Raw genomic sequence first — 14,524 nt, forward strand, 5'->3', positions numbered from 1 at the left:
TTGGATTGAGGGATATCAATGAATGGTCATTCTGTGCATGTGCGTGTGAAATGTGGTTATGGCCCTTTGTTGAGTTGTTTGGTCCTTGCTTTGACACACCTGTACCAAGAGGACAGCAAGGCAAAGAGCTGAGGACCCGATTGGAGGCTGTCCTAGATAATGTTTTAGCTCTGTTGATGCAGCAGGAGGATTAGAGAGGGGCTAACTTTTTTCCTCTTGTAGGTGTGCCTCCTGAAGGCTGCAGTTATCTCTGGTTTTCTTTGCATTCAAAGATACAGAAATTATTCTCTGTATACCAGACTACCACCTTTTGCTGGCCACAGCAACTTCCATCTGGAGCTACGCCATAGGCATAGAGGTCCAAAAGAGTGGAGTTATTTAAAGAAAATCCTTGCACTTATGACACATTTTGTGTCACATTTGTCTGAGCTGCGCTTTAACTATTCACAAATTCGAAAAGTGGACTCATTGGAGCAGTCATTCTTGCTGAAAGGAAGAACTACTTTTTTCACTTATTTAACTTCTCACCACCATACATTTTTGACTGTGTCACATCTCTGAAAAATCAGTGATCCTGATTGGTTCTCCGGTATTGTGGTTTGCGATCAGGGCGAATCCGAAGGATATAGGTTATCTACTGTACGGGATGGAGTTGTAATCCCATGTGAGGGATCCAAGTGATAGGTGAATCTTAGATGATGGAGCACACTGGATGAGAGAAGCACCAGTTGTGTGTGAGGGACACCATGGGGGTGAAGTGCAAGTAAGGGGAAGGCAGCGTGATATTGACCATCACTAGGGTTGTGGGTGTGCTCTGACTGTCCCACTTATGATCCAAGCCCTTTGGAGTAGAAGTCAGAGCCCTAGGTTAACTTATTCTCAATTACCTCTCCTCCTCTCCAGTGATTTTGAAGGAGTTGTTCGCTTAAATGGGACTGCTATGTATGCCCAAGACAAATTTATCTTATTTGCAGCAACTGAATGACTCCATGTACTCCATGCCTCTTCTTGCAAATCCAGAGGGGGATGAGGCACTCCTTGGGGCGAGCACAAGTTGTGATATCTTTTCATGCTTCGTGAATGGCAGATACAGGAGTAGTGGGACTAATGCCCCATTCAATTTCATCCATCCCGTTTCAGTGACTGACAGGAGGACAGGGTGGAGTAGTATGTGATCCTGCCTCAGTACATTGGCTTGATAATGTGGGGGCACAATATGCCATTGTGTGGCTTCTGATGTAGATAGCAAAGACTCTATGACTAGGACTAATCACTGCAAAACAACTCCATTGCTTTCGCTACATCTGCAGCAAAAGTACAATGTAGTGCCTGGTGTTATGTAGTGTAGTGTCTAAACATGTAGTGGCCAAATCACTGAGTAGGAGGAGCTTGATAATGATTGGAGATAGCCTAACTATCAAGAAAGTAAATATTTCACAATGACATCAACCTGTCTTTTGTTCCACCTTTCACCTTTCTACCGTTCAAGGATTTAATCTAAACAAGGCAATACAATCAGCAGACAATAACTTCCCAAAACTAGATATTCATATTAGATGAAGGTACATTCAGGCATTCAGACTTATCTGTGTATAGTTTTGTCATAATGGAAGAGGTGGGCTGAGGTGAACACATTTCATTGTACATAAGCAATTGAAATAAGACAAAACATTTCAATAGAAATTAGCCTGTCAGTTAATTGGCATGAAAAACAATGGTTGTAAACATGAATTCAGACTACACTGAACTGCCTGACTGACTACCTTTGATTATAATTTTAAATTTGATTACATACATTATTTCCCCATGTATGAAAAGAAAACATATAGCTACATAATGTTTTTAAGAGTTCAACGGCCATATTGGATTCCTTCATTTTGAGGCATTATAGGAATTTTTTGAGCCTGGTATACAGCAGATTTAAGTTAAGCATATTTCAAAACCCATGGAAATGCTGTATACCAAACATGAACACTATAAAAAGGCACTTTGTCCTGAAAGAAAAAATATGGACACAGAAGTGTACTATTTTTGGGTCAGAAATCAGTGCTTTTTTAGAGGCGTCATCCCATGTTCTACTGCCAGTAACTAAAGAATGGAAATAGGTAGACACAAACTTCTTTTTTCAGGTGAAAGTAGACAGTTCAGTGCAGTTTGTGGTAGTATTGGTGTTCACAAAGACATCAGACATTATTTTCTGTGGATCTTGAAAGTTTGATCATAATGCTAAAAATCGTTGACAATATGAGGCTCCCTGTTTTAAAAAAGCTGCCAGCCAATTATATAAGCATTTTCTTCAAATCTGACCTTAAATCTGATGACAGAATGGGGTTCCCCATATATGAAAACATAAAAATAAGTCTTATTTTCACATTCATACCTTGTTTAGTCAAAAAGAAAAGGGATTGCGAGATTTTAACCTGGTGTCGGCGGCCATATTGGATTTTGCCCGTTTGAGGCATTTCCGTACATTTTTGCGCCCGGTATACAACAGATTTGGATTCAGCACCCTTGAATACCCCTAAATCAGTTGTATACCAAAAATTAACACAATTTGCCTTCAGGGTTCATCTTTTGGGAAAATTGACCCTGACTAATAATATACAGTCCTAAACCAGGATTGGGTGTTGTCTAGCACTTAAATGGGTGGAGTGGTTGAATGTGGGTGAGGTCATGCGACCAGGTAATCACCCTTATCACCTTTCGGTGACATGCGTAATGTCAGAGTGAACCTGATGAAGCAATAGTGAAACGCGTTGTTCACCAAATAAACTACCAGCAAAGATACCAGTGTGCGGTGATTCATCCTTCATTTCCGTTGTTATGATGTAGTTGAGTATTTCCAGCAAATAGTGAATAGGCCCGCCGGCGACCCCATCTGCAGTATGAGGCTACGTTCAATTTTTGTAAGCCTAATAATTTCAGCCCATTGCTGTTATTGCCATAACTCTTTTCACAATAACATATTAGAAGGCCATCAATGTGGTAGAAGTAATTAGTGATAATAATGTATTAGGTTTCCTTTTAATAGTAACACACACACACACACAGCATTAACAAAGTAGTAACACCATCGACAAGTTATGATCATTTGGTATGTATTTTATTTACACATCTCGAGTCATACAACTCCACTTAAACAAACATACTTTTGCATACCTTGTTTTACAATATAGTAAGTACCAAACTGAAAGGTTTATTAAATAATAACCTTCACACACACAATACATAGTGAGTATAATCACTGGACAATTACTGTATTAAAGGTCTAAAAAGTACATTATACAAATTGGAACAAAGGGGGTAAAATAGGGCATTGACTTCTGGGACTAATAACTGAGTTGTTATACTCAACAACTTAATCCTCACATTGGTCCCAGTGTTCTGACAATGCTATATCAGCATACAAATAAAAATGTTTCATTGAAACTTCCATTGACAAAACCCCAAACTGAGATTTACTACTGTTAACTCTGCCTTATGAAAGATACGTTGTGTCTGTTTAATTTCTCCTGCACCTGAACGCATAGCATCACCGTTGGCTGCCAACAACTATGTGTTCTGCTGGGTGCAGTGGCTGTGAGGTGGGCTGTACATAGTACAACACTGGGCAGCTGTAGAGGTCCAGATCCTCCGAGAAGGTTCCTGGACTGATGCTGTCCTCATCTAACAGGCTTCCTCCACTTGTGGAGCTGGGGGAGGAGAGCATGTCTGGTGTGTAGGGGATCAGCTCCTCTCTGCCACTCTCCATGGAGTTCTGCTGTTCTCTGGGTTCAGGTAACCCGTCTCCGCCACCACCAGTGACCCCTTCCACCCCCAACATCCCTCCCTGATCATCCACCAGCTTGTTCAGGAAGTTGATGTACTTCATAGCCAGGCGGAGGATCTCATTCTTGCTGAGTTTCTTGTCTGGCGGATGTGTAGGGATGAGCTTACGGAGCTCCGCAAACGCTCCGTTGACATTCTGCTGGCGCCAACGCTCACGGCTGTTGGTGAAGATTCTGCGACCAACCTTTGGTTGAGAACCTGCATGAAAATAAAACAAAGACAGAAAAAGAGTAAATGTCAGGCCTACATGCATTCTGTTTGATTCATGTATATTCAAGAGTGTAGCCTGCTAAGTATACATGGGCAGCTGTGTGTGTGTGTGTGTGTGTGTGTGTGTGTGTGTGTGTGTGTGTGTGTGTGTGTGTGTGTGTGTGTGTGTGTGTGTGTGTGTGTGTGTGTGTGTGTGTGTGTGTGTGTTTTATTTTGGTCTGATCCAGGTGAAATAAATAAGAGCAACAAGTAGACCAACATGTGTGTATAGATTTTATCAGAACACCTCTGCAAATAAACATTTAAAATGTTTAAAAATGAACTGCATGCATTTCTTCCAAATGCATATAGGCTACCTACCATTGTTTGTGGCAACTTCGTAAGGAGTGCGCTTCTTCATGAGGTGCATGCCAAAGTGCTCACCGAGGTATCCACTGCAAAAGAGAAAAAAGATATACAGATGTAAATTTCTGAGGCAAAATCTACCTGCATTACCGCTGGATTAAACTGATGGTAAAACAAACAAAAACAGGACAGAAATGTTACAGATCATTAGGCCTACCTGTTTGTGGAGAGGAGCGGTTGGGTGATGTTATTGCGCATCGCTAGGGCCTGGCGAGGTAAAGCAAGTTGACTGTGCTGCACCATGCGAATTTGGAGGGGCAGTGCAAAGCAGACGGGTTACCGGTGAGGCTCGTGCATCGAAGCCAGCAGCTCTGCGCAATGCTCTGTCTAGTAACTCCTCCATTTATATACGCGCTCATTCCATTCCCAGGAGACTGGGTCAAGACGCCCCCAACGCCGTTTCTGTAGTAACCCCATTAATTAAGCTTGTCCTGTTGAAGTGGTCCCCAGGGACAATGCCCTAGCCAGATAATTTGTCTACCCGCCACCTCCACCCCACCCCCCGGTCTCCACTTTCTTTCCCGTCTACAGCGCTGTTGTCGTGCTGGCTGTCGTGTCTTCCTGCTTCGCCGGTCTTGTCACGCCACAGTCAGGACAGAGGCAATCAGATGTCGTGCCGGTGTGGGTTTTATTTTTTAACACCGTCGCCATAATGGACGGACGACTATGCTTTCATTTAAACTTCAGTTATTCTGACATGGGCTACTGTAGGCCAAGAGGCGTCAAAAGAACGCGCAGTGTAAAGGAAATGAAGATATCACTTTGCATTTGGGGCAGGCTTAGGGCTAAATTAGGCTTGATGAGTGTGGTGGGAATGACGACGTCAATGGATGATGATGGTGTGGCGATGAGACTAATATTTCAAAGTAGGCAAAGCTAAATGCAGTCCAACATGAGTTACATTTTTTGTGTGACTGTTTTTGGCCTGGCTGTAGGTTAGGCCTACTAATTAAAAGCAGAATAGTATGTTCAGATAATATGGTCACACAACCATGGAATTTGGCCTTGGCCTTATGGAATAATTAGCCACCCAATGTTGCATATAAACAAACTAGACATACACTGTGTCATTTTGTGATATCAAGAGAAATGTGATGTTGTAGTCTTAATGGATAACATTAAAGTCATCTGCCCTATTGCAGCCAAAGGTCTAGGTTGGATTGCCCTAAATGTGATTTTTTTTAATGCACCATCTACCCATCCATCCATTTTGGATTTATTATATTGCCTGCCCTACATGATGATGATAACACATTAATAGCCTACACATCCAATACCCCTTTGAAGGCCTAAGGGGATATCCCCGTAAAATAAACAGAGAAAATGAAGAAGACACATCCATAAGATAAATTATACAGTGATAAGGGTTTCAGAAAATGGGCAAAAAGGTTAAATGCATAAATAAATAAATGTCCATAACTATGGTGCCCTTTCATGAATAAGAGTAAACTTGTAAGGATTTTATGGTGGTGACGAACAGGGTAACATTTGGCAACATTCATTTTGGCAGTAGACAGCAGTTTCACTATGCAGAATAGTTGCAATAGCCTCTACCTAGGCCTCTGGCCACCATCCTACACAGTGCACTCAGCCAGAGGTGTAGAGGTGAGAAGTAGAAGTAGGCCTATTGCTATGTAATTACACCTTAGGATGATGTGACAAGTGGGCTATAGCCTAGTGTTGTTATGACATCCTCATTACGTTGACATATAATACACCTCTAATTGTTACAGTTTGTGTAAAATGTCACGGTAACATCATATAGACTTGATACTCATCTAGATTAATTTGTTTATCTTGGTCTCTTCAGACCACACAACATGGTTCCAGTGATCCATATCCTTGGTCTGTTGGTGCCTTGCTGGACCACAGACCAGGTAGCCTATCTGTCAACACCAGATGACGAGAGCCTTGAAGACTGAGGATGACCCCAGAAGACCAGCCTAGAAGGACCCACACAGTGAAGATGACCCCAGAAGCAGCCTAGGCTAGAAGGACCCACACACTGGTTAATTACGCCCCCCACCAACCTGGCAGGTCGGGAGTCGAACAGGCAACCTTTGGCTACAAGTCTGATGCCCTAACCTACCCATGACTGCCTGTGGCATCTTTCATGACACAGCTGGTTGAAAGAAGTCAACAGCAAGCTTTTTTTCACCCCTGTCTATCAATGAAGGAGACAAAACCAACATGGAATAGAATACAGCGATTTTTTTCTTAGTAAACAAAGTTCTTGATTTTGAAGAAACAGTTGAATTCGTCTCTTTCTTTTTACACTTAAATTTTCAAATTGATTTATCAAAAGTGTTAATAAATAAGAATTTGTTCAAGTAGCCTACTGACATAATTATTTTTGCATACCGAGTAATTTTATGAATTAATGAATTCCTCAGCAGGCCTTTTTTTTAGGCCTAGTGAATTTCCACCACGTTCTGGCTCCAATGTCGGTTGCAACCGACCATATTGTGGGGGGCACAGTCATTTTTTTGTGATTGTTGATTCATGTTTTTCCTATTTGGAGGAGTTGATCACACAGGATCTGCACTGGACTAGGGCTGCTGGTGACCCAAACAATACACACAGGCTATGTAATGAGAGCGCCCAATCCCATCCCCACTCCACCCCAGACCCTGACAGCCAACAACAAGAGCCAATTCCAAGCAACATTGCAGTTCATTTAAAAAAAACCCTTGCCAAAAAGAGAGCGCGAGAGTTGTAGAAGTCGTTATGCAAACGCAAGTCGTTATGCAAACTTGTCTTTGTCATAATAGTCCTGATCCTAAAGAGGAAACAAAATAGGATTATGTTGCTGTCATCTTATGTCATGCCCGAGACTACAAAATAACGTGTCGAGTCTACGACTGACTTTTATTCTGAAGACAAGTGCTAGACCGATAAAGTGGTGAAATGTGCACACCAACACTGATCTAGATGTGATACAGGAAGGACCTAATATATTTTAATGCTGAATTTAAAATACATATGTATTTTACGTGAAGTAAACACTCCATAGATATATGATAATAACAAACATGATGTGTAAAAAGGGCTGCGATGTGCAAGTATGAACCGGATGTAATCGTAGTGGTCCATTGTTTTGGAGAAACGGTAGCCGTAAGCTCCAGCACATTCGTCTACATTTTATGAAGCGTTTTCCACATGTAAACAATACATGTGTATTCGTTCTGAAACTGACGCTGAAGTTCGCATTTTGGGCGGGCGTGCCCATTTTTAATATACCAACCTGAAAAGCTCTGTGACCGAATATAAAGATGTCTATGGAAGATCCATTTTTCGTCGTGAAAGGGTAGGGAATGTTTCTGTGAAATTCGAAGTTGGGCATAGGGAAATGACTGCGGATTTTGACACGGGTATTGTTTTGTTATTGGCGTTGGGCAGAAGATATAGGTTTTCATGCCTAACACTGCTTCTTGTAGCTTCATATCACTACTCTTACGACTCATGTTTACAGTTAGCCATGTTTGTTAGCTGGACGCCAGACAGCTAACGACGTAATTGTATATTTATAACTGGTGTGGTAGCATCCATTGATGCTTAACAGTGGTAGCATCAGAACCTGGTGCGACTATTTGCATCACGTCTGTATCGGCGCGCGAGGGATGGGTTCATCACGACTGCAATGATGCATTCTTTCTCACATGAACATTACGCATAGGCTATGAGTAATGTTCATGTGAAATTGTGAATGCGTGTGCTGTCGTTAGGTCTAACTCAATGCAGTGACTGACAGGTCGATCTCCTAGTTTCGCTGATTTCGTAGACTAAACGTAACCTACATGTTGACAGAAAAAGTAAATGCCAGGGGATCGGAGCGCATGATGATGAATGTAATGAATATTGTGTAAAGTAGTAGGCCTATATGTGGGCAATACACTGATCAATTTTCTTTCAAGGAGTGGAAGGCAGCTCGTTGTTGTTGATAAATGCAACAGTCACTCACAGTGTAGCTTGTCATTATTAGAGGAACATGATAGGAGGGGCTGGGACAGTAATTGGTAGGCTACACAACGGGCAGATAGAGAAGTTCTGCGTTGTATAGGCCTATGGGTTCTTGTTCTGAGCCGTGCGTTAACTTATTGGCAATTGTTTTTTTCCTTCTGTATGTGTCACGCCATGCGTATGGTAGAGACAAGCTTTTTGATTTGAAGACAATGCGATATCATTTTAATAAGGTAGTTCTGGGCCTATACTTACAATGATGAGTGATGATTTGTGCAACATATGACTCTAGAAGAGACAGTGTGTCCTTAATCTAAAATAGGCGAGAATAGGGGCCTAAGCCTATAATCCACCAACTTTGTGCAACTTTCTCTCTGACAGAAAAATATGCACTCTGGAAATAGAATCAGACAGCAAGTTGACGTGCAATTTGACTGACACCTCCTCCATCATTAAAAAGTCATTTGTAGAGGGAGAGCAGTTCAGCCCATTTCGGCTAGGGTAGGAAAGACAAAATGTCTCTTTAAAACATATCCACAGTTTTTGATGGTGTTCTGCCTTTTTGTATGTGGTGTTTGCGTATAGTCATGGCATTCATCATGGTACTTTCATAAGATCCGACGAAAAAGCTATGGATTTTTATAGATACAACTTAAACTCAACAAAATGTATTTTATCATAAACTATAGGATAGCCTAAATGTGTAATTTGCTGATATTGAAGTGAACTGTGAACTGTGACCTGGTTACTGGTACATGATCTGGTCCAAGACTATAATGCAAACAAGCCACCATTAAAAAAAAAAAAAAAAAAATCATTCTGCAACTAGAAATGCACTCAGAGAGTGCAGAGTGACCTCCACCAAGGAAGCTGTTTGATGGAACATGTGATTATGTTACAGCTGCAGCTGGATCCATAAGATTCAATAATAAATTCAATAATCGTAGAAGGACTGGATCACAGGAGAAGGGTAAAGAAGGGTCATTTAACTCCAGGGGAGGTGTAAATGAGCTTATTTCCAGAAGTGGTTAAGTATCACTTTAAAGTGATACTGTCCCATTTTTGTAAATAAGCTTATTTTACACGTCTCCTTGAGTTAAATGATTAAGTTTTACCTTTCTCCTGTACTTTCAACCGTTCTCTGAGTATGACAGTGCACATTCTACCTGTAAGCTAACAATTAACATTGAGTCCCCTATGAGACCAGTTAGCCGCCTGCTGGTCTCATAGGACTCAATGTTAATGGCTAGCTTGTGTAAATTGTATCATAATGTAGGCCCCCCTATATGTTTTGTTCTAGGGGTCCCCAGCCCCCCCCCCCAAAACATTTACGAACGCCTGGGCGGACCACTGTGTTCTCTACTTGTTGATGTGCTGCGTGTGTGCAGTGCTTGCTCTCTTTATCAGTGATGTACTGTGTGTGTCTGGTGCAGAGAGGTCCTGAAGGCCGTGAACACTGCCCAGAGTCTGCACCAGAGATGGCGGGAGCTCCTGCAGAACCCTGGCAACTCCTCCTCAGAGGAAGTGGACTGGACCACCAACGAGCTGAGGAACAGCCTGAGGTCCATAGAGTGGGACCTGGAGGACTTGGATGAGACCATCAATATCCTTTCAAATAATTGCTGAATTAGTTGGGTTGGTTGTTTAATTGTTGGTAATTGATTTTGTTGGTAAGTTTGGAACAATAAATTAACGTGAAACATGTAGATCACTGCATGAATACAGATGGCATCATCTAGTAAGAAAGCCTATGGATATTTAATGATTTGTTGTATGATTGATTGACCTATTGATTGCCATGCCTTGCAAGACTAGATGGCAAAACTATTTTCTCACTCACCACTGGAATGTTTTTACCCTCTCTTTGAGTGCAATCTGTTTTGTGTCCTGTTTGCGTGTTTTTTCTGCCTTAACTCTGTCTGCAAGTATTGTTGAGTCCAACCCGAGGAAGTTCAACTTGGATGCTGTTGAACTTGGTAAACGTAAAGCATTTATCACAAGCACCAGGCAAACAATCAAGGTCAGTTGGTAATCTTTAAAGTGTACATACTGTACGGTAGTGTATATCAATGTTTCGAAGGAGAAACGACAAGGTTTGCTGATGAGCGATGCCAAAGACTTATTCTGCAGTGCATAGTTATTTTAAAAAAAAAGACATATATAATGGTAATGTGGACTGCAGGAATATGTAGGTTTTATAACGTTGGTTAAATACAGTATATGGAATTTGGTTGACCCCAAAGCACCATTTTAGACATCACGTCACACAGTTGGCAGATGCCACAGAGACGAAGAAAAAGAAATGTATAATTATGTTCATAGCTCTAAACCTCATATGCCTCTGCTGCAGGATGTGCTTGGTTGTGAGTGGTTAAAAAAAGACACTGGTTCACTTTTACACAACATGCGTCTTTGAGAAATACTTTCAGCCTTTGTTATTAAAGTGGCTGTAATTTGTTAACTAGTATCTTGTCCTTTAGATCACAGATCAGAGCCAGATTTACCGTATACACAGACCATGTAGACATATACAATCCCAGATCCCAATAAATGTAACTACACAAGATTCAAAATGTCACACAATATGTTCCATGTCTACCAGAAAGATTTTGATGGGCAAAATATTATATTGAATGGCGAATTTATTCACATGTCTTGTTTTTATTGGTCATTGAAGACATTTGAGTTTCTAGAGATGATTATGACACACACGTTCAGTGTGTTTTAAAACACTTTGAGCATTTTGTTGTAAAAGCTACTGTAATTTGATCCCAATTATTATAAAAACTACACAAGATTCAACATGTGATGACCAACTTCTTGAAAAGTACTGTAAGTTACTTTCAACTCCTGCCACAATGAAATTCTGTTATGTTACAGGAAATGAAAGATCAGATGGCTGGTCCAATAGCTCAGGCAGCTACTGAAAAGAAAGGTCGCCAGGCAAGTATATTTAAATATATATTTATTATTATTATTATTTTATTTAACTTGAATTGACATTAGTGTCAAACCCTGATCTTATGGTGCTCTATATAGTGGATTTGTCTAGATATTCATAGCATTTGTTTTGTTTTGTGAAGACTTTGCTTGGTGGAAGCGGAGCCCAGGGCCCCATTTGGCAGCCTGGAGGAGACAAATACACGGGTCTAGACCAGGAGCTGCAGACAGCCAACTCCCAGTTTATAGAGGAGCAGCAGACCCAGCAACAAGTAAGTCCTGTGAACTGTTGTTCTCAGTGCCTCAGTTTCAAAGCCCTGGTAAAGGAAGTGCGAAGACACTTGGAGCCTTGTAGTCTAAAAACATCTTCTGCTTATCTGCGTGCTCCGATAACAGGGAAGATTAGCCTTTTCAATGAAAAAAAACGAGCTTGGAATGGAACAGGGTTGCATAGTTTCTGCTCCTGTGAGTAAACATACCAACAGTGGTTCACAGACTGCACTCCCCCATCCCCCCAAATGCGGCTACTTTAGATAATATTACATTGTTATTACATTAAATTACATTTCACTTGGCTGATGCTTTCATTTGTTCAAAGCGACTTACAACTATTATTTTTCAGGGTATTGGTTACAGTCCCTGGAGCAATGTGGGGTTAGGTGCCTTGCTCAAGAGCACTTCAGCCATGGATGGAGGTGTTAGGGAGGGGTCAGGGCCAGGGGGCATTTGAACCGGCAACCCCTAGATTGAAAGACCAACTCTCTAACCACTCTGCCAAGGCCACGGCTATTCTAATATATATTTCAGAAAGTAACATGAACTTCTATAGTCACATAAGTACCGTACATCAATAGCATTAGCGACATTTTACTACTGCTGAGAACTGCTGTACTCCTGCACTTAAATGTTCAAAACATTACCCAGGATGTTTATTATTATGGTAAACCAGTTTGTGACGAGGCGTAGAGCCAGCCCACCAAAGCCCAACATTCCAAAGTAGAATTTTGGGTAACTCTTTATTTTAGGGATACATCTATTAGTGCTAATACATACAATGTCCCTGTATAAGTAACTTGTAAGGCATGCACCGGTACAAAGCAAAATCAAACATTTGTTAGGCATGTATTCGCAAATGTCTTGTTCATGCACAATAAGGGATTATTACCAATTTAACCTTAGTAAGGACCTAGTAGGCCTCAGTGTTTGCTTTGTACATGCCTTACAAGTTACTTATGCAGGCATTAACATTGTATGTATTAGTGCTAATAGATGTATCCCTAAAATTAAGTGTTACCGAATTTTGAACAAGACTGCTAAACATAAGGATGGGCAGAGATAAAAAGCCAGACCTATAATGTCTTCTTCCTGGCACCCCATCTGCAATACATCTATGGTAGTAAATCCGCTTCATTCTCAAGGTAATCTGCATTCTACACAACATTGACATAATGTAACAGCATCTCTCTGGTGACTTCACGTATTGCGTTGTTGTAATTTCAGCATCTTGTGTGTTTTGTAGTTAATATCTGACAAGCAGGATGAGCAGCTGGAGCTGGTGTCTGGGACCATCGGTGTCCTGAAGAACATGTCCCAGAGGATCGGCCAAGAGCTGGACGAACAGGCTGTGTGAGTCGCTCTTCCTCACCCAAACACCTACTTTGTACTATTTTCTCTCATTTGTCAGAGATATTTTTTCTGCAGTCCTTTCTATATGGGGGTAACATTGTATACATTCAGAAAACAGCACATCTATCGATTAAGAAAACAAACTACACATTTGTATCCTTGTGCTACTTTTAGGCGTCTTTATTCGTTCAAATTGTTTTGTGCCCATCAATCAAATGTGTTGCTGTACCCTCTCCCTCTGACTGATTGAATTGTGTTACAGAATGCTGGATGACTTTTCACATGAGATGGACAGCACCCATTCCAGACTAGACAACGTGATGAAGAAGCTGGCTAAGGTCTCCCACATGACCAGCGGTAAGTCATGCATGAAAAAAAAGAAACATCAAAACAGCTGCCTTGTGGCGATTTAGTCCCTTTGTTACATGTATTCTCTTTGTTTGATTCTCTCAGATCGACGTCAGTGGTGTGCCATCGGAGTTCTGTTGGCAGTCATCTTCGTAGTCATCATCCTCTTCATCATCCTGTGATGTCATCACTAACTAGTGATGTGACAAAACTGCACTAGCCCCACCCATTCGATAGCTCCACCCACTCCGACACAGGAGTTACTGATTGGATGGTGCTGTGGAAACAAACATCTCTTGTCCCCGACATATCCTGCTGTCAATCTGCTGTTGCCTTGGACATCACAATATTATGATAATAGGGCCCCATCTCTCAGTCACTGCACACAAAGTAGACTGTCAGTGTGTTTTTATAATGGAACAGGTCGTCACTACGTAGTGTGGGGTTTTGTTATGTATATAACACTATGGACTCTTGCAACGTTTCCAGGAGCAGACCTGTTAAAGTTGGAATACAGGAAGATTTTGAAGAGGCTTTTAGACAACGCCAGGAGCATCACTTCACTCATTGTCTTCCTTATGATTTATAGTCAGCGCTATTAATTATGGTTCCTTTCCTTTTTTTTTGTTCTAGACCAGTCTAGTGCTGTAAACTTTATAAACCGTTGACTTTTCTGGACCCTTTGGCAATATTCATGTGTGCACATGGCTGCTTTACGTAACGAACCAGGCCACTGGATTGATAATGATCAGGGAATCATATTTCCAGTGTTTTATTTTTTTAATCTTATTTGCTAGTTATGAGAGCCGCAATACATATTGAGTTCAGATAGCAACTTTGGGGAAACCCTTATGCAATGATTTTAATGAATTTATGCTGATTTGTATGCAGTTTTTCAAAGCTGTCATACAAAGAATAGCTTACACTATGTCTTGAATGAGCGGTACAAAGACTATCAATGATGTATCAGACAGACTTTTTTTTTTTTGGTATATGTACAATCTTATCTCTTTTGACACTTATGCCTAAATCACTCCAAAAGTTGTGTCACCAACTGATTTTGGAAGTTGGCATCATTCTCTTCTCATTAACCACTTGTTTTTTTTTTTTGTTTTTTTTTTGGGGTGGGGGTCGGGGGGGGGGATGGGGCGTAGTAAAAGAAGGTGTAGTTTTTAACCCCTGTCAAACAAATAGTCTTGTGCTAATA

General features: G+C 41.1%; 2 protein-coding genes across 2 annotated transcripts; one reads left to right on the top strand and one right to left on the bottom strand.

Annotated features, from left to right (window-relative positions):
- Nucleotides 1-3,408: 3,408 nt before the first annotated feature.
- On the bottom strand, nt 3,409-5,652 carry tal1 (T-cell acute lymphocytic leukemia 1). The gene is given in 5 exon segments (XM_063200402.1): nt 3,409-4,026; nt 4,399-4,472; nt 4,601-4,777; nt 4,839-4,903; nt 5,641-5,652. Coding segments are annotated over 5 exon segments (822 nt in total). The 3' UTR covers nt 3,409-3,532.
- Nucleotides 5,653-7,545: 1,893 nt separating this feature from the next.
- stx6 (syntaxin 6) lies at nt 7,546-13,995 on the top strand. The gene is made up of 8 exons (XM_063200969.1): nt 7,546-7,750; nt 9,837-10,005; nt 10,328-10,423; nt 11,284-11,346; nt 11,487-11,615; nt 12,863-12,969; nt 13,232-13,326; nt 13,423-13,995. Exons 1-8 carry the CDS (start codon nt 7,716-7,718, stop codon nt 13,497-13,499), a joined length of 771 nt encoding a protein of 256 aa, XP_063057039.1. The 5' UTR covers nt 7,546-7,715; the 3' UTR covers nt 13,500-13,995.
- Nucleotides 13,996-14,524: the final 529 nt, after the last annotated feature.

This window comes from Engraulis encrasicolus, chromosome 6 (genome assembly GCF_034702125.1).
Source record: "Engraulis encrasicolus isolate BLACKSEA-1 chromosome 6, IST_EnEncr_1.0, whole genome shotgun sequence".
NCBI lineage: Eukaryota > Metazoa > Chordata > Actinopteri > Clupeiformes > Engraulidae > Engraulis > Engraulis encrasicolus.

What these genes read in the sequence shown, in the direction of transcription:
- stx6 (XM_063200969.1), top strand. Translation starts at nt 7,716, where the DNA reads ATGTCTATGGAAGATCCATTTTTCGTCGTGAAAGG. An exon ending in AGGACTTGGATGAGACCATC is followed by an intron (nt 10,006 to 10,327) that starts AATATCCTTTCA and finishes ACTCTGTCTGCA; the next exon opens with AGTATTGTTGAGTCCAACCC. An exon ending in AGCAGCAGACCCAGCAACAA is followed by an intron (nt 11,616 to 12,862) that starts GTAAGTCCTGTG and finishes TGTGTTTTGTAG; the next exon opens with TTAATATCTGACAAGCAGGA.